This window comes from Leuciscus leuciscus, assembly GCF_965113295.1.
Source record: "Leuciscus leuciscus genome assembly, chromosome: 20".
In the NCBI taxonomy this organism is placed as follows: domain Eukaryota; kingdom Metazoa; phylum Chordata; class Actinopteri; order Cypriniformes; family Leuciscidae; genus Leuciscus; species Leuciscus leuciscus.
This window is the reverse complement of record NC_138744.1, coordinates 20,362,083-20,381,243: the sequence shown is the minus strand read 5'-3', so window position 1 is coordinate 20,381,243 and position 19,161 is coordinate 20,362,083. Positions and strand designations below refer to the sequence as shown.

The window sequence follows — 19,161 nt, the reverse complement described above, 5'->3', positions numbered from 1 at the left end:
AGGGGGGCCAATCTGCTTTTCATGTTTGAAGTTTGCATTTTCAGGCCCCCAAAACGCCAATATCGTGTAAATGAACGGTCAAAATGCATAAACATTTTTCCGGTTTTAATTTGAAAATGGTGACGTGTAAAGGGCCTCCTAAGACAAACTTTTGCAGAATCAATATAAAATGTAATTAATATAAAATACTGAATCAACTATATTTAAAATTGTGGTTTGACATTTAATTGAACAATTGATCAAAACAGACAAAGCCAAATCCCAGCTCTAAAAGAGATTCATCTGAAATTTACATTTATTCTATGACTTAAATACAGCCCATATTTAGATGGAATCTAAATAGACGGCACCACCACTAGCCCATCTTACCGCAAAGGTCTACTTTTTCCTTTTAACTTCAAAATTAAAAAAATATATGTTTACTCCATAAATCTAAAACAATGTGCACTCAAATCCCTCATTAACAAACATGCACACAAAAAAACTTGATATTCAACATAATATGTCATAGGTCACCATCTCCCATGTTCAAGACATGGTTATGGCAGCAGGAACCCACAGAACCTGTGTAAACATATGTCCCTAAAAAGAGAATTTCCATTGTCATCAAAGCATATTTTTTAAATGTGTAATATTAATATAGTCAATAGTTGATAATATAATATAAGCTAGTCAAAATTTCTAGGTTGTGTAACTGTCAGAAATTAAAAAAAGAAAAGAAAATTAAATAATCGTAGGCTTAGTATATGTAAGCATAGAATTTGGCATAATGTTTCATTATTTATTTTTTAAATTTAAAAAAAAAAACATTTTATATATCACATTTCAACTTTTTTTTTTTTAAATGTCATGTTTTGTCCAGGTGTAGGGAGATGTTAAAAAAATATGTTTCAAATACAGTTTGAACTTATCTGTAAATATAAAGTTGTATACACTGGTATTCAAGATGAAATAAAATGTATTTTACACCACATTACACTTTATAGCCATTAAATATACATTTTATAAATAGAACGTTCAATAAATAATATATTTGTAGTCTGCAATTTTGTATAGGCCTACATCTTTTGAGAGGTATCATTTATTCGTAGGAAATGGGTCGTTGAAGATATTGGAGATATTCTAGAATGATCAGACAGGCGTCTATTGTGCCTCGTCTATGTTTCTCGGTTGCGTTTTTGTGTTCAGCGCCTCCGGGCTTCCGTAGTTTTACAGATGGCGTTGGAGGAGATGCGGATGCTCTAGTTTCTTTCGGTTCGTCCTTGCGTCAGATATAACAAACATCGAAACTGTTGTTTAGTCACGATTGGAATCGGATATACGACACCGCAGATCGGCATTAGTTTCGCATTCCTTTATATTTGGAAAGGATTGATATCTTTGTTTTGTGTAAGTTTGATTAATATTGTGCGCTTCACATTCTGGGCCTCTCACGTTTAGCATTGCCGATACTACGGAAGACAGCTGCTGCACTCTTTGTTTACTCCAATGTTTTTTTGTTATGACGGAATTGACGTTGCTCTTTATGTCATATGTTTGTTGCCGAGTGTTCGTCATTGTGTATAAACTTATATTGTACTTATTAAAACAGTTGGGTTGGTTGGTTCGGCTGTATTCGACGACGCTCGTGAATGCTAGCTGTTTGATTCGGCGCAGTTTTGATTCTGAAAGCACAGAGCTCGCGGTTCAACACAAATAGAAAGCACGAGGGATACTACAGAGGTCTACTTGTCGAAAATAAGTTTGTAATTGTAGCCAGTGTTATAAAATCGTTTGAATTTAAAGAGGGGATTTTATGCACCACGGATTTTTTTATTTTTACCGGATGAGAAAGCGGAAGCCATGTACAGACACTGGTTTTTGTGTGTGTGAAAATGCGCCCTCAGTCTTGTATTGGTTACATAAAGAAGTGCAGCGAAATGGGAAACTTGGTTGTGAATTCGAGTTGTAAAAACACCTCTTTCTTTTATCTGAAGAGTATTGCAACTGAAAATAGGACTTGTTTACTGTTCCTAGTGGATGGGCTCTGTGACATTGGGAATTGACAGTCTTAAATTGACTTTTTTCTAATAGAGAAGTTTGTAGAAAATATTTTTTCCTGGATACTTGAGATGTAAATGTGGTGTGAGCTGTATGTGTGTTTTATGGGCAATAAAATGGCAAGTTTGCTGAAGGGTATTGCATTTCTTAATCTCATAATTCGCATTTAAAACAGTAGTTCTCACTCTTTTCTACCCCAAGGGCCCCCATTACGCAAAACAGTGAAGGCTGATATTTCTTTAAATTCTTCTGCTGTAATGACTTAAATCTAGGGATGCCCTGAAAAGAAAATTCTGTGACAAAAGTTCTGGATGCACATGAATGCTTTTAAAAAAATATTTATTTATTTTTTAAAATGAGCTTTTTGGGGGGGATAATTTTATTAATATAATACTTTTTAATAAAAAAAATGATACTGAATTTTAAAAAAATGCAAGCCAATAAAATAATCACACTTTTATTTTAAAAAAGTTAGTCTAAAATTGAACTGAAAATATATTTATTTAATATCAATATATTATTCTTTATCCAGTTTTATGGAACAATCATATTTATCATTATTTAATTTTTTACCAATTATCCAAATAATGTATATTCATACAAAGCAATTGTTATCAGAGCATGTGAGCAGAGCATAGCAGGAAGTGGATCAGTGAACGAGAGGGTGGCGTTATTTTACCAGGTTTCCCCAGAATGGCTATATGATTTTGCTTTCCTGACGAGCATGCATATAGCGGAATATTGAGAAGAGCGTCACACTGCGCAGTGATAACGGCTAGAGCGAGAGTGAAACCCGGGCGCTGAACACTGAGGGGCGTTGCAGCATATATTTTTGGCCAAAAACCGGAAAAAAGCCATTTTCGGCCAATAATTTTCCGTGGCCGAAATTTCGATGCATCCCTACTTGAGTCAAACTTTTTTTTTTAGCTTGTGGTCCTTTGCCGATCTTGTTCCCCTCTTTCCTTCCTCATTCTTATGGCATGAATAGCACAAATAATCTATGTCGTCTTTGCTGAGGCCCCCTTGTGGGCCCAGGCCCCTGCTTGAGAACCACTGATTTAAAAGCTTTTATAATTCACAGTTTGCACACCGGTGAAGTGGAATTGTGTGTGTGATGTATTGGGCTGTTGTTTTGTTATTTGGTTTGATGGCTGTGCAGTTTGTAAGTGGCTGTTGAGCTTCATGTAAAGTGCCTTGTTATTTTAAATACTTAATGAGTTGCTGTTGATCGGTTTCTGTTGGAAATTGTGGATATATAAAACAGTAGCTAATAGAATTTAAAAGGACAAAGTATTTTACAGTTAAGCATCTGCAATATGTGTATGGATGCTAGCAGTGATATTTGTAATTTATTGTTACTTGTATACATTTTTTATGATGTTTCTCTCTTGATAGTGCGGTCAGCTGATGTATTTGTGAATGGAGTTCATATTACTTGCACATTTGCATGCGGAAGCTGAAAGAACGAGGTTAAAGGTTGGAAAACTAGTCTTTCCTGTTAATCCGAGGCACGTTATCTTGTTTTTCTGGATCAGAAGCACGTTATTACTTGCTGCAAACTGGCTGTTATTGTTGTTAGCTATATTTATTGGCCGTGAGAGGTTTGTTTCTCCTAATTTTGTGGTTTAACCTCGGTTTGAAAATTGTTATATGGAGGCAATGGTTGTGTCAGCGATAACGCTATTATATGTACCCCTTTTGTCTGCAGGTGCTGTTGTGTGTGCTCCATCATGGCTGTGGTCATCCGATTACAGGGACTCAGAATCACGGCTGGTTCTGAGGACATTCGCAATTTCTTCACTGGGCTCAGAATCCCTGATGGTGGGGTTCATATAATTGGTGGGGAGCTTGAGGAAGCTTTTATAATATTTGCATCTGATGAAGATGCAAGACGAGCGATGGCGCGCTCAGGGGGCTGCATTAAGGGCTCTCCTGTCAACTTGCTCCTGAGTAGCAAGTCAGAAATGCAGAGTGTTCTCGAGGAAAGCACTAGAAGGTCTGAGTTAAAAGGCAGGGGAATGTACAAGGAGGGTGTCAAAAGACCTTCTGCGGAACGAGGTCCTCTGCCATTCAATAAAGACATAAGAGTAGACGTACGAAGGCCGGATCATCAAGACACAAGGAACAGGCCCTCTCCATCTTCATTCAGTGAGATACGACACCAGAGAGAAGCAGAAGTGCCAGAGAGAGCGGATCTTTACTTAAAATTGACAGGGATGCCATTCTCTGCAACAAAGGACGACGTCCATACATTTTTCAGTGGGATAAAGATTGAAGATGTTCTGTTTTTGAGAAACCCCCGAGGAACGTTCAATGGACAAAGTATTGTGCGCTTGGCTTCCAAAGAGGATGTAATCGAAGGTCTGAAAAGGGATCGACTATACATGGGGGCACGGTATATACAACTATCAAGATGCTCCGAGGAGCAGTGGCTGGCAGCAGGAGGTGTCCCTAGACAGGACATTCGGAAAAGGCCGTCCTTAGAGCGAACGAGATCTCGATCTCCCGTTTCCTTCAGGTCTAGATCACGCTCGCCCCCTCACGAAGAATACTGTGTCATGTTTGAGAACTTGCCTCATGCGGTTGAAAAGAGGGATTTGAGGATGTTTCTTCATCCGGTTACTTTGAAGGATGACCAGATTATTATCTTTTCCCAAAAAAAGGACGATAAGACCAAATCGGCTGTTGTGGTGTTTAGAAATCTCACAGACTATTGTGCTGGCTTGGCTCATAATAAGGAATTGTTGCTGCATAAGGTAGTGTACGTGTCACCCATCTCCAAGGAGAAAATGGTCACCTTGTTGGAATCGTCCATTGACGAGAGAGAGGAGGTGAAAGGGTCGAGACGATCAGCTGAAGTGCCCCAGCCTCAACGAAACACTCCTGACTCTCAGTTGAGGTGTGTCTACGTACGCAATCTCCCGTTTGATGTTCGCAAGGTGGAGATCATGGACTTCTTTCATGGATTTCCACTTTCAGAGGATAGGGTTGTCTTATTGCATGACGAAAGAGGAGCTGGGCTCGGTGAGGCGTTGGTGATCTTCCAGTCTGAGAAGGAAGCCATGACGGCACAGTCCCTAAACGGACAGAGGTTTCTTGGATCCGAGGTCATGCTTAAGTGCATAACGATGGCCCAGATGCAGAATTTTGGTGTGAATGAGCAGTTGACGGTTAGCCCACAAGAAAGGAACGAAATTTTGAATGATGGTCCTCGTTTTTCGAACACCCAGATGCCTCGAGATGATTGTGAGATGCAGCCTAATTTGCGCCAGGATTATGGAGGTCATGATCGCTTTGAGCCTAATTTTGGCCGCAATAATGCATTTGGGCCCGGACTGGATGGTAATGGAGGTCAACGTTATGGATCACCTGACCAACAACTTGATGGTCCGACCGGTGTTAAATTGCTCAATCTACCCTCTCAGATAAGGATCGATGAGATTTATGATTTCTTCTATGGATACAGATTGATTCCAGGATCTGCTTCATTGCAGTATGACAGAAATGGAGCTCCCAGGCGTGCTGCAACCGTAGTGTTCGAATCCTACAGGGAGGCGCTCACTGCTCTTCAAGAATTGAATGGAAGACCAATTGGCACCAGGAAGATTCAGATTGTGTTTGATTAGATATGCTTTTGGGCTACAGTTTTGATGAAACTTGTGCTTTTGTTTCTTTCTCTTATAAGTTGTATGTGCATTTTCAGTGATTTGACAAGTGCTTGTTTTCTTTTTCTTTTCTTTTTTAAAATATTGCTTTAATTTAGATTCATACCTTATCTTGACTATTCGGAAATTATGCATTTGTATGCATGTCAGTGACAGTATCTAGACTCAGTATTATTTGTGCTGTTAAATAAAGAGTAATGACTTTTGAAAGAATAAAGAGTAATGAAAGAGTAATGACTTTTCTAATCTAATGAAATTTCACTGTACAGATGTCAGTAATGTGTGGTTTGCAGATAAAAGCAGATTTAAAAGAATCTTCTTAACATTGTGAGATTGTGAATTTCCTCCTACAACCATAAAAACTGTAATTTCGTGTTCAATGCAATTAAAGACATCAGCTTGTTCTTCTGATTTCTTTCTAAGTGTGTGTTTTTTTCTTTTCTTGCGGTGCTCCCCAGCGGGTTTATTATTCACAGTTGGTATGGGTTAATTTGCAATCCAGTAATAACAATATTTTCATTAAGTCTGAATACTTAACCCAGAACTGAATAACCCAGCAGCTGGAGGGCTACCTTTCTTCAGACTTCAGTTTTAACCCTGCTCCAACTCACTTGACTTTTATTAACAAGACGGAATCCTGAACACAGACTGCATCTGAAAGCGCTCGCTCTCTCAGTATGTTCCTATTAGGGGTAACCAAGTAATTTTTAAAGTTATTTTGAATGTGTGTAGTATGAATGTAACCCTAACTCAAATGACCTATCACCATCAGTTGCGTCCCTTCCCTGCCATTCACAAATCCTCTCCAGTGGCTTCATTTCAGAATCTCGCCAGAAGTAGTAGGTCAACTAAGTACTTTTTTGCCAACTCTTGTATGAGTCCTGTGAATTCAGACATACTACTAGTCACATAGGCTTACTGTTTTTGCCTACCATGTAGTTTGGAAGCATGTTATTTCGGATGCAGCCCTTGATTAGCCAGTTCAGGATGATAGCCTTCCAGGAGAAGGGTTGGCTACCCCTGATCTATCCACATTTTTTTAACACAAGCACGGACACAGCCATTTTTACCTTGAAATGTGCAAGGCTTCCGGTGCCAGCTGCTTCCAGTTATTTTAGCTGTACAAAATAAGTCCATTATGCTGCAGTGCTCGATGCAGCAAACTGGTATTTGCAATCATATTTGAACTAATCTTAATCATATAAACACTGTAGTGCAAATAGTTTCACCATTTACGACACTTTGTTATTCTTCTAGTTTAGTAGTTAATGAATCAGAAGTCTCAAAGATTCACAGGAAATAGTTTAATTTTGTGTGAAAAACTAAGGTGGATAGGGAAAGATCTGGTGGCAACAGCTAAACCACATAATGTGTAATTATATATTTATTATTATTATTCCATGTTTCAAAGGTTTTCTCATAACATTTGTTGATGTGATGAAGTAAATTTAAGGAACATTTTTAGAAAAAAAGAAAAAGGAATTTAAATTAAAGCTGCAAGCAGCGATGAAAAGGGCCCTCGCACCCATGCCACCGCCACCCGGCGCCTTTAGGAAAACAGAGCACGGTGGGCAGTAGATATATAGGAGGACTATGTCAAAGTCATTTGTATTTGCCACACTTCCTGCCACCAGCAGGTGGCGCTATTACTATAGCTTAATATTGGCATGTGGCTGTCTTCAGGACAGGACTCTTATCAAACATGTAAAGGTCGGACACACCCTTCAGCGAAAACTCAAGATCTTCACAATTTACCACCGCTAAGGCCTTAAGATTAGACTGACCATATATGATGCTGAACTGGTTAAATCTCTATAAGGAGTTAATCACAGTGTAAAACGTGTCATTTCCTGTTGTCTTCAGGCCAGGACTTTAATAAAACATGTGAAGTTTGGGGCAGATCGGACACTGTATGTCCGAGTTACAACAAATTCCTGTTTCATAGTGAAACATCAAATTTCTGACGCGTGTGCAAAGTTTTGTGAGTGGGCTATATGTAAATATAGGAATATATTTATTATTTATTATAAGAATATCCTTATTTTTAGAAAAAGGGACTATTTGCTTTTGAGTTGCGTGGATTTTTTATGAACACTAATGTTCTGATTTTTGGATGCAGCCTATAAAATGTGTTTTAATGCCATACTGATCACACATTATTTCACATTATTACTGTGACTAATAATGTGAAATAATAAAAAATTGCACATAACTAGGTTTCTGTAGGCGTACCATGCAGCATTAAGCATCACAACATCAATTGTCTATTTGAAGCAACTGAATCAGTATTTAATGAATTATATGTATATGCCTATTTATATGTAGATTGTATAAATTATATTATGCTTATTCCATTTAGTTTTTTCACAGCATGCTGTTCACAAGTGGTGAAACTATTTATCAGCATTCAGGCTTTTTTTCATTTTGCCTTACAAACTGTAGCTCATTGTCATGGGGCCATTTTTCCAGGTAATTCAAACCGCAGTTGACAGCAATTTTAACAGCAAACAGTCAAATACAACCCACAACAGCTTTTCATACTCATATAATCTACTGAAAAAGAAGAGGCCACTAGAGGGAACTGCAGCACAACGGATCCTGTAAAAAACAAACCAAAAAAACAAACCAAAAAACACTGCTATGGTAGAAGTGGGCCTTATCCTTAAAAAAGAAAAGTAAGAAGGTAATGCAAATCCTGTAGATGGTTCGTAATAATTTTGAAGAGTTTGGGACACCATGTGTGAAAAGGGTGCAAAAATCATATAATACACTAAAGACAATGGTCATATTGTCACATGTAGGGTGCAACCAAAAAGGCATAAATTATAGGAGTTAAACTCAGAGATTTTACGCAAAGAACGAGCTAGTTGGCCTATGTGCATCATTGTGATTTCTATTGTCAGATATTGACAGAAGGGTTGCAGGAAACAAGTGCACAAGCAACAGGTTGGTATTGAGGTCATACTATTGGGTCAAAATGGCCAGTGCAAAGGTTTTGTGCATAGTCAAGTAAACCTAAAGCAAAGGTCTGGGTGAGAAGTTGGTGCACAGGTGAAAAGGGGGAACAATAAGCCTTTGTTTCTCAAAACTAGTTTGAAAAGTTTGTTCAGCAGGCTGGCAGTCAAAGCTTGGGCTTCCAACTAAACAAACTGACTTGAACAACAGACCATGGAACCAGTGTTTTTGGCCTCTTACCAGAGTTCACAAGTTCACCAGACCAAGAATCAGGTAGCCTAGCCTACTAGTTCAATGAAGAACTTGCCTTCTGGACAGTTTACCTTAGTGAATGCTTATAAACCTCATGACCAAATCATAACTCAAAACCTTTCCTCGAGGATTCATTTATACCTATATCAGTGGGTGTACTAGATACATTTTATGAATAATTGCATTTGCATATCATAAAATTGTTTTTGGGACGACCTTGAAAAAAAAGTATTAAAATAAACAATTTTTTTTCTTTCTTTTTTTTTTGCAAAACTTGCTGACAATCAAAGATGTGGATAAGCACAATAATAATAATTATTATTATTTTCTATATGTGATGTTGGGTGAGTTCAGTGATAATGAACGCACAGATGGAGTCACGAGCTCAGGCGGAATGAATTTGTTTGGAAATGACAGAGATCTACAGCGCGGTGACTGAGGCTGGACGCTACAGTGAGAACAACATGTAAGTTGCCATTATTATATTTACTCGTTTATTTTAGACTGATTGTGTGGTAAAATTCTTTTACATTTTTGTCTATCGTAAAGATGTTATGTGGAGAGAGAAAAATGTGATTATCAAGGGAAAAGTTCGCAGTCATGGTGGCTAGCAGCTAGCAGCACCGTTGATGCCGATTGAGTCAAATGATAAAGTTCACGCCACCTTTATTTTTTTATATTTTACACGTATGTCGGTTTTATTTAACAATGGTATGCGCCGTTCTAGTTTTTACAGCTCTGCAGGACACTTCGATGGTTTTCAAAAAGTATTTTTTCATGACTTATGCGTCGTGTGAAATATTACTGAATTAAAGCTGAATAAAATTTGCGTTTGGTAGCTTATAATCTATCATCATAACTTTTCCAGGGGTTTTTGTATTTGCATTGCTAAAAATGCAGCAACAGATCTGAATGCACCACCTTGCACTAGATTGGTGACCATCTGCCTCAGTTGTAATGCACACTGGACAGGTTATTTGTCTGAGTGTGAATCAGGATAATACCCAGTTAAACCGTGATAACAGAAGCCCAGAAAACAGCTATTGGTGATCTACAAATAACCAATATTTACTTAAACTAAAATATGCCCTTTATGGGCATCTTGAAAATTGCATTTAAATAGGCTAGCCTAAACAATAAATGATGGTAATCCAAATAGCATGTTAACCGATCTAATTGACTTCACAAGGGCATGAAAAGGATATTCTGATAAAGTCATATAAAGCTATTTATGAGCTTAAATTCCAGTTTTACTCAGACTTGATCCTTAAAAGTAGGGGAGGGCTCTTTGTGGGAAGAAAACTGACATTTGAGTACTTGAGTAAACATTCTGAACTTTAATTCTATAATGTTATGGCTTTTAGACAGAATAATTTGAAAAGAAAAAATTGTGGCTAATTCTTCTAGTTGATCTCGTCCATCCATGTGGAGTCGGAAAATGCCCAGAATTTACTTGTCAATGGAAATTGATGAAAATGCAAATGAGAAAACATGCATTTATTACTTCATGAATGTTTGTCACACATTAATATGCTGAAATGTTTGTCCTTAAGCAGAAGAATGGACAAGAGGATTGTAAAACATCTGGAACCAGCAAGGCCACTGCGCCGTCAAGGTTCAAAATGTGAATGTTCTCACTAAGTTTGATTCTTAAAAATGCAAAACACTGTGTCACTGTTTCATTTGATGCCAATTTTGATTTCTTATGTGTTTTTTTTCTGTGTGTGTTGGTGTGTTTGTATGCTTCTTTGGATATCTCACTTATAGTGCCTCAAAGCTGTACTGAGATTATGCCAGTAAGTCCACTTTTATTGTCCTAAGATAATATTGTCAAGTTTTGGATTTTAATTGTAGCTGGTGGCCTCTTCTTTTTCTTATCAAATTTCTCAGAAAGAGTGTATTTTTCTGTCAGGTAACTGTTTTTACTGTTGACAGGACAACATTATTAAAGTGGAGCATTTCTATGAAATCCTGCATCTTCAAAGTCCTCAACCAAAGAAGATAGGCATGTGTCCACCTCAAAGCACTCTTCAAAATAAAGGTGCTCTATTTGGTATTTATGGTCCAATGGAAAAAAAATCTATGGAGCCTTTCAATAGGCTCTATGCACGAACGCTGCTGACGTATTTCCGGTAGGATCTCAGCCAGTGTCTTTACTTCCACATAGAGCATTCTATAGCGAAGTGTATAGCGGCAAAACTTTAATAAAATTCATTTTCTCAGAAACGGAGACAACGATTTTAGAAACTGATTCGCTAGTCGGATTTCGCGCGATATGAGAGAATACTCACCCTCAAAGTTGTCGATGTAACTCGAAATTTATAATTTAAAGCCCTTCTCTTTCTTTCTCTTATGTGTGACAGCTAACTGCCTCACAATATTGTTAACATCATTCACATTAACCGCTGCAAGTTCTTGTAAACAGCGAGTGTAATTTGCCATTATCTCCACCTAATGCAAAAACGGCTTCCGACGCAGCACCGGATGTAACTGGGCGGGCTGAGACAAACCGCGGAAGCGATCGTGCATAGAGCCTATTGCACAGAAAGTTCTTTATAGCAGAAAAAGGTTATTTAGATTATTTAAAATATACTTCACACTATTTTAAGAACCATTTAATGAAAGATTATTTGGGGAACCCAAAATGGTTCTCATATGGCATCACTAGGGGCTTTCGCACTGGGTAGTTATAGGACCTTTACACCATAGCAGGGCAGAGAACTAAATATTCTCCTGGGGCCATTTTCCTTGTTGCATTTGCACCACCAGTTGGAAATCTGAAATGATGTAAACCGTCCGACAGCGACGTCATTTAAGTGCGGTATTCTACAACTAGTGTAAAGGTTGAGGAGTACCTGGACTTTGGCTTCAGTCCATCTGTCACTGGAAATTCCTATTTTGCCTGGACGAACCCTACTCTGAAGTAGGATCTAATTGAGTTCAATGGGTGGAGCTTACATCTAGCTCCCCTTCGCTAGACGTCCAGCGAAGAGGAGCGAATGTAATTTGGGTCTAATGAGTGGAGCTAGAATATCCAACCACACCCTAACCCTATTCACAACTCTGTCCCTCCACCACATTAGACGTCCAGAGAGGTGGAGCTGGACGTCATTTGACTCCGCAGCGAGTACCACTTGAAAGGCGTTCCTATAACTTATATTGTTCCCAGTTCCTGCGGGGTGAACAAACCAAAAAGCTGGTACTTCTGCCAATAGTTATAAGAACCATGAAACCGTTCCTCTGGTGCAAAAGCCTTTTGGAGCCTTTATTTTTAAGAGTGTATAAACTTTATAGAAGTATTAGGGAGATGACTATTCTGGAATTAGAAGTAAAACAGTGGGATGATAATAATGAGTACAGGTTAAATATTTTAATTTAACTAAAGTATTAAAATATTTTTACTAAAGTAGCCCTTATAATATTATTATTATTTTTTTTTTTTTTTTTTTTTTTTTACTGTAGCCGAAAGAATTTGCTACACTCGGGACTTCCTCATCAAGATGGCAAGTTGTCCAATGGCTAAGAAGAAACCTGAGTTTTTACCAGAACATCCAATCGTTTTGGAGAATGGAGTGAGTTATCCACAGATTTGATTTGATTTAGATTTTTTGAAGCACTTATTTGTCAGAAAATGGTTTTATAGGTGTGTGTGATAATGAAAATGCACAGCACAACTTCCGATTATCATCTTTTCACCCAATCTAGAGAACCAATGCCGTGCCCAGATACTTCTTCACCAACTACAATAACAACAACGACGACGAGGACATGTAAGTGCATTCATCAAACTAAGATCACAACCAATGCAAGAGTTGAAATGAGTATTTTGTGTGTTGCATATTAACGGTTTCACTTAGGGGATGATTAACAGTTTATCTATTTACATTTCTTTACACAGGGCTGCCTAATGTGGAATTTCTTAAGTCTTTTTATACAATGGTCTAAAACTGCAGTGCATGGGGGCCAAAGTGGAAAGTGTTAAAAAAAAAAAAGTTAATTTATTAACTTTCATTGTTATAAAAGGTAAAAACAACTGAGGTTTTGTAAAGAAAGAAAAAAAAATACTGTCCTTGAATTCTTGACCACATTTGTATTCTATGTGGGTGTTGCAATGCTTGTTCCTGACCAGTCCACTGTACAGTGTTAAATGATACTAACAGGACTGATGCCTTTATCCTTGCAAAAGATTCCACAGCCTAATTTGTTGTTTTAAACTCACTTTTTGTCCTTTCTTGACTTTCATTTTACCTTATCTGACGGTGTTGATGTCGAACTCAGGCTTTTGATCCTTGCCTAATATAGGTTGTGTTACTAGTCTAGTTTCATGATCTGCTGTGTGAAGATTTAATTATTGTGGATATTTGGACTTGAAGTGTTTAAGATTGAAGTGAAGTGCACTTTGAATTATAGTTTGACTTCTAGCAAGTTCATATGTCAGATTGGGAATTTGTTCACTTTGCTTAATTGTATTAACACTGAACACTATGGCAAGCAAAACAGAATTTTTTGACAATTATTGAGCCTGTGGATGGGTAATAATAAGCTTTTTTTTTTTTAAGGTACAGTAAGTTATTTTCTCTTTTTTTGCAAGCATGACACTCGAAAATAGATCTCTTTTGTTTACATATGCCTTTGCCTATGTTTGAAATGTATTTAATTCACTGCTGTAAAGTGGATTAGAGCACAGAATAAGTGTTTGTTACAGTACTGTAGCCCTTTCAGTATTTTAATATTGTGTTATTAGGGGTTGCTAAAAATGTAAAAATAATCAACCACTCTGGATCTTATGCAAGGATGTGCTTTATTGTTTTATTGAATTTCTTGCATTTTTATATATATATATATATATATATATATATATATATATATATATATATATATATTATTATAATAATAATAATAATAATATTATTATTATTATTATTATTATTCATGTTTTTGAAAGAAGTCTCTTATGCTCATCAAGCCTGCATTTATTTGATAAAAAATACAGCATTTTTTTTAATATTGCCAAATATTATTACAATTTAAAATAATTGTTTTCTATTGTAATATAATTTAAAATATAATTTATTTCTTTGATCCAAAGCTGAAGTTTCAGCATCATTACTCCAGTCTTCAGTGTCACATGATCCTTCAGAAATCATTCCAATATGCTGATTGATTTATTATCAATGTTGGAAACATTTGTGCTGCTTAATTTTTTTTGGAACCTGTGATAACCCTGTGAATAAAAAGTAAAAAAGAACAGCATTTATTCAAAATAGAAATCTTTACTATCACTTTTTTCAATTTAACACATCCTTGCTAAATAAAAGTTTTAATTTCTTTAAAAAAAAATGAACTGACCTCAAACTTTTGAATGGTAGTGTAAAGTTACAAAAGGTTTCTCTTCTAAATAAATACTAATCTTTTTTTTTTTTTTTTTTTACTTTTTATTCATTAAAAGAATACCGAAAGAACGAAGTATCACAGGTTATAAAAAAATCTGCATATTAGAATGATTTCTGAAGTATCGTGAAGACTGATTTAATGATGCTGAAAATTCAGCTTTGCATCACAGAAATAAATTATATTTCAAAGTATATTAAAATAGAAAACCATTATTTTAAATTGTAATATTTCACAATATTTCTTTTTTTTTCTTTCTGTATTTTGATCAAATAAATGGAGGCTTGATGAGCGTACAAGACTTCTTTCAAAAGCATTAAAAATAATGTTTCCAAACGTGTGTGATATATTTTAAATGTACACATTTTATTGCATTGATTGCATATCAAACAAAAGCTGTTGTTCAAAATTAATTAAAATATTAATTAATACAAATTATAATTATTATAAAGTTAGTGTAACACATCTATAGTTAATGTAACGTGATTTCAGGTAAATTAAGCAACTTGTGACGGTCATCTTAAAAATGAAAAATTAGCCCAATGTTGTGTGATTTTTGAATGACGTCACGGCGTCAGTATCCAGCCTATGGAATCGAGGCCCCGCCCTTATCCTGATAGTTGCTATGAAGGACTTCTCAACTGTCCAATCCGTTGCTTCATCGAGCTCATCCTGCCGCAGGAGGCGGGTCTTGCGTGGAAAAAAAAAACACGATACTCGTGCTGTGGCGTCACGTACACCAACGGCACAGCCGGATGTTTTACAGCAACCGCTACTGACAGAAACTGGCCGTATTTTATCAAGTGACCTTCCCGGTGGACACTGAGTCAGGAGGCGTTATAAACATCTAACGGTAACGAACACTGAGCTTCACTGAGAGAGACTATTCTTTTAGGAATGCTGTTCAGTACATTTTATTGTTCGACAAAGTTAATTCTGCATAGATGTAACTTAATATTTATTTGTTATACCAGACGATTTTTTTTACGTGGAAAAGTAATCTGTTGATGTGTCCATCTTAGGAGAAAACTGAAAATGCCGCTGGATGAAGAGAAGAATGGAGCATGCGTCAGGTACGAATCAATCTAATGTGTTAGTGTGTTAATTTACGTCCTTGTCATGGGCTTTCAGCCCTTCCGTTTGATATACCATTGAATGATTTATGTAAATATTTCATATTCTTTACCCAACTCAAAGCATTGTATAGCGCACTGGATAAATGACAGATTTCATTCGCTGGACACAAATGTTACGTTTAAATTAACGTTGGATTCAGTTTTGAGAAGTGATACAAAACGGAAATGATGTTCTCTCACGACCCCTGGGTTATAGTCCTCCTGACTGACTGTTAATGTTATGGTGTGTTGTTAAAGAGTTACTTTAAACCGTTTTCGTAATACTAGGGACAATAACCAACAGCTATGCTGTTTCACACCTAACTGTCAAACTTGTATTTTACCTGAATAGGTCAATATATGTGAACAATCCCCATTTAGACTCCATGACAGATGACATCCTTTACCATTTTAACCTGGGAACATCCACTCACGACTTGCCAGCGATGTTCGGAGATGTTAAAGTAAACTTTATTTCCTTTTCACTCTAAAACATGACACCTTCAGAATGATCTGGGTCTGTCTAACTCACTTGGTTGGACTTTTTGTCTCAGTTTGTGTGCGTAGGGGGAAGTCCATGGAGGATGAAGTCTTTCACTGAATACATTGCCAAAGAACTGGGGCTTTCAGGCACCAATGCAGAATATCCAAATATATGTGCAGGAACCGATCGCTACGCCATGTACAAAGTTGGGCCTGTGCTGTCTGTCAGTGTGAGTGAACTCAAACTCGTCCATGTGCACACTACTATTCCAAAATGTTGGGGTCAGTAAATGTTTCTTGAGCACCAACTCATCATATAAGAATGATTTCTGAAAGGATTATGTGAAACTAAGTATGTTTACATGCACTCATTTTAATGGAAATGAATGTGCACAAGATAATTTTGAATCTGACTGAGAAATCACGTTCAGGCGTTTACGTGCTTAATTTTTTTTCAGGTCTACACCATCCCGTTCAATCAGGCCGTAATTAAATTTAGATTGCGCTCTGTCATTGCAAATGAAGTTTTTCTGAATATTTACATTGAATATTCTCTGTTTTAGCATGGTATGGGCATCCCATCAATCTCTATAATGTTGCATGAGCTTATCAAGCTCCTGTACCATGCCCGCTGCACTGATGTCACCGTAGTGCGCATCGGAACGTCAGGTGGAATAGGTACACTGCATTTACTATTGAACTGCTTAATCAAAAGGGTGTTTCCATGCTTTCAAAATCAGCTCTGACCTCACCGTGGTGTTGTAAACCAGGGGATTTTTGTGAATCATTTCCTAAGTCTCAGAGTTGTCTTTGAGCTGTTTTTTTGTCTGTCTTTTGTCAGGTTTAAAGCCAGGGACTGTATTGATTACCAAAGAGTCGGTGGATTCTGTGTTTCAGCCTCGCTTTGAGCAGATCATCCTGGGTAAACCAGTGGTCAGGAGCACAGAACTCGACGGGGAACTTGCAGAGGAGCTGCTTCAGTGTGGCAAAGACCTTGCAGAGTTTGACACCGTCATTGGTAACACAATGTGCACCCTTGACTTCTACGAAGGTAGAATTATTTTCAAATACACTCTTAAATATAATAGAATATTATGATCATTTTGCACTGAGGTGTTTGCTGTCTTTGTACAGGTCAAGCACGGCTGGATGGGGCCTTCTGCTCGTACAGCGAAGAAGATAAACAGAGATATCTTGCTGAAGCCTATGCCGCTGGGGTTCGTAACATTGAGATGGAGTCGTCTGTGTTTGCGGCCATGTGCAAACTGAGCAATCTTCGAGGTATGTCGTCTTTAACACACCAATTCTTCAAGTTAATGAGTAATACATCCACGAGTTTGTGTTGTTCCATTGGTTGTTTAGGTTAATGCAAATGGGCGTTTATGCATTTGAAATGGGTGCTAGAGGTTTATGATCTTTTATTGCAGTTAGTCTGTTTGAGCTGACTGCTTTTGACCTCTTGTCAGGCATTAAGCCTGCTAATGTTGTTTATTGTGGATGGGTTGAGATTTGATAATATGAAAGAGCTTTTTTCCTCTATTTTCAGCTGCGGTTGTTTGTGTAACACTGCTGGACAGACTGAAAGGAGACCAGCTGACCAGCTCTCATGACGTCCTGAAAAACTACCAGGAGCGACCTCAGGCCCTGGTCGGACATTACATCAAAAAGAAGCTGAAAGACTCCAAGAAAAGCTAGTTCACTACTAGTCAGAAAGCTTTCCAAGCAAACTTTCAGAACAGTCCTGAGCTGAAGGTAGGGAACAGTATAGTGCAGTTTTGATCAGGACAACGATTATATTAATATATGGTAAAAAGAAAAAACGCAGCTCTTATAAGTTGACCAAAGTAACATAAATATCGTAAAAATTTTATACGGTTTAACACTGCAGTTACTTACAAGCTCATATAAAATCATGTTTTGAACATAATAGCTTCATTTACTTTTTTTAAAATGTTTTTTATGTTCTAGACGGTTTGATTTGTCTTAAATACCGGCTATTTGTTATTGTTTTAAAATGCGCTGTATTTAAACTACTCCTGATGAAGTAGTTGTGTAAAAGGGAAAAATGTTTTAGAAATGAGAGAGAACTAAGCAGTTTTAGCAATAGTTACTTTATAAGAGTCCAAAGAGACTTTTTAAATGACAGTAAATCTCTCTTGCTTATTTTTGTCACTGTATGGTTTTGCTACAAACAAATTTTGTAAAATTCTACTGTAATGATCACAATCGTCTTAAAATATTATGCAATATTTAATTAAGTTTGCAATGTTTAACATGCAAAGTGTTATTTTAATTATGTCTCTGAATGTTTTGTTTTACACCATTCTGAGAAAAAAATAATTTAATAAATGAAAGTTGAATGAAGTTAATTTGTCTCATAAATGCAAAAAAACAAGTGTTAACAATGTGACAAGATTATGCACATCAAAGTCCAATAAGACTTGAAGAATATTAAAATATGAAAATGTAATAGAGAATATTAATAGAAATGTCTGACTGAGTCTCGGAGCCTACTGAGTTGCCTCAACAGCAATTATGTTTGTATGCAAGCCTTTTAGATATATTTGATATATATACTGTATATTTACTGTTACTAACATAAAATTAACCTAGCATGGTGGTTTAGACCTTTATGACTTTATCCAACATTTGAAATGAAACAATGTCACAATTTTAGCATATTACATCTATTTCATTTGTTTAATTATGCTTGGTTTCTCTATTAACCCTTTTCACATTTCCGGGTTTCTCAGAAGCGGAAGTCATCATAGTTGGGTAAACTTTAAATATATATTTTTGTGTTCCCATTTGCTCAAATAGCAAAAGAAAAACTCTGTAATAGTGTTTTCACACCTTTCAAAAAGAGTAAAAAATAGATGGAGATTGAAAACGGCAGTCAGAAGAGAGGATGATGTCGATTTTACCTTCACTCCCATAGACGCTGTATTAAAAACACCCAGTGCCGTTAACTAGTTTTTTTTTTTTTTATCATTTATTGCAAAGGTAACATAATACAAAGTATAGTAGCCTATATTATAAATGTACATAAATGTAAAAAAAGGATTTTTGCAGGATTTACGTTGCTGATGACCATTAAAACGTGTCATCACAGTCTGTGAAAAGGGTCCATTACAAAAATGTAACATTGCTTAAAATTGCGACAAAACATAATTTACATCCTTCTCTCACAAATTAAGTTATTGTAAAAAAGCACATAATAATAATAAACTTTATTTTATATAGCACCTTCTCAAGGCACT

At 36.6% G+C, this 19,161-nt stretch overlaps 3 protein-coding genes across 7 annotated transcripts; all 3 read left to right on the top strand.

The window, feature by feature from the left end:
* Positions 1-1,195: 1,195 nt before the first annotated feature.
* On the top strand, positions 1,196-6,116 carry rbm12bb (RNA binding motif protein 12Bb). Its single transcript, XM_082149936.1, has 2 exons — positions 1,196-1,389; positions 3,749-6,116. Exon 2 carries the CDS (start codon positions 3,771-3,773, stop codon positions 5,664-5,666), a length of 1,896 nt encoding a protein of 631 aa, XP_082006062.1. The 5' UTR covers positions 1,196-1,389; positions 3,749-3,770; the 3' UTR covers positions 5,667-6,116.
* Positions 6,117-6,260: 144 nt separating this feature from the next.
* Positions 6,261-15,157, top strand: gra (granulito). 5 transcript variants are annotated; one of them, XM_082149941.1, is made up of 8 exons: positions 6,261-9,378; positions 10,469-10,536; positions 10,680-10,708; positions 10,848-10,953; positions 12,375-12,484; positions 12,618-12,682; positions 12,811-12,935; positions 14,882-15,157. In XM_082149941.1, the coding sequence occupies exons 1-7, from the start codon at positions 9,323-9,325 to the stop codon at positions 12,818-12,820; spliced, it is 444 nt and encodes a 147-aa protein (XP_082006067.1). In that variant the 5' UTR covers positions 6,261-9,322; the 3' UTR covers positions 12,821-12,935; positions 14,882-15,157. The 5 variants fall into 5 exon arrangements, with proteins under 5 accessions (XP_082006067.1, XP_082006068.1, XP_082006066.1 ...); XM_082149942.1 differs by having other exon boundaries at positions 10,466-10,527; XM_082149940.1 differs by having other exon boundaries at positions 10,466-10,536.
* Positions 15,018-18,265, top strand: upp1 (uridine phosphorylase 1). The gene is made up of 8 exons (XM_082149937.1): positions 15,018-15,156; positions 15,326-15,376; positions 15,771-15,882; positions 15,973-16,131; positions 16,465-16,579; positions 16,743-16,952; positions 17,036-17,182; positions 17,448-18,265. Exons 2-8 carry the CDS (start codon positions 15,339-15,341, stop codon positions 17,594-17,596), a joined length of 930 nt encoding a protein of 309 aa, XP_082006063.1. The 5' UTR covers positions 15,018-15,156; positions 15,326-15,338; the 3' UTR covers positions 17,597-18,265.
* The last annotated feature ends 896 nt before the right edge of the window (positions 18,266-19,161 follow it).

Excerpts from the sequence above, each read along its gene's own strand:
- rbm12bb (XM_082149936.1), top strand. The coding sequence starts at position 3,771 with ATGGCTGTGGTCATCCGATTACAGGGACTCAGAATCACGGCTGGTTCT.
- gra (XM_082149938.1), top strand. The coding sequence starts at position 10,404 with ATGCATTTATTACTTCATGAATGTTTGTCACACATTAATATGCTGAAA. Across the intron at positions 10,537-10,679 it reads GCGCCGTCAAGGTTCAAAAT|TGCCTCAAAGCTGTACTGAG; the intron begins GTGAATGTTCTC and ends TCTCACTTATAG. Across the intron at positions 12,485-12,617 it reads CAATCGTTTTGGAGAATGGA|AGAACCAATGCCGTGCCCAG; the intron begins GTGAGTTATCCA and ends CACCCAATCTAG.
- upp1 (XM_082149937.1), top strand. The coding sequence starts at position 15,339 with ATGCCGCTGGATGAAGAGAAGAATGGAGCATGCGTCAG. Across the intron at positions 16,953-17,035 it reads CACCCTTGACTTCTACGAAG|GTCAAGCACGGCTGGATGGG; the intron begins GTAGAATTATTT and ends GTCTTTGTACAG. Across the intron at positions 17,183-17,447 it reads CAAACTGAGCAATCTTCGAG|CTGCGGTTGTTTGTGTAACA; the intron begins GTATGTCGTCTT and ends CTCTATTTTCAG.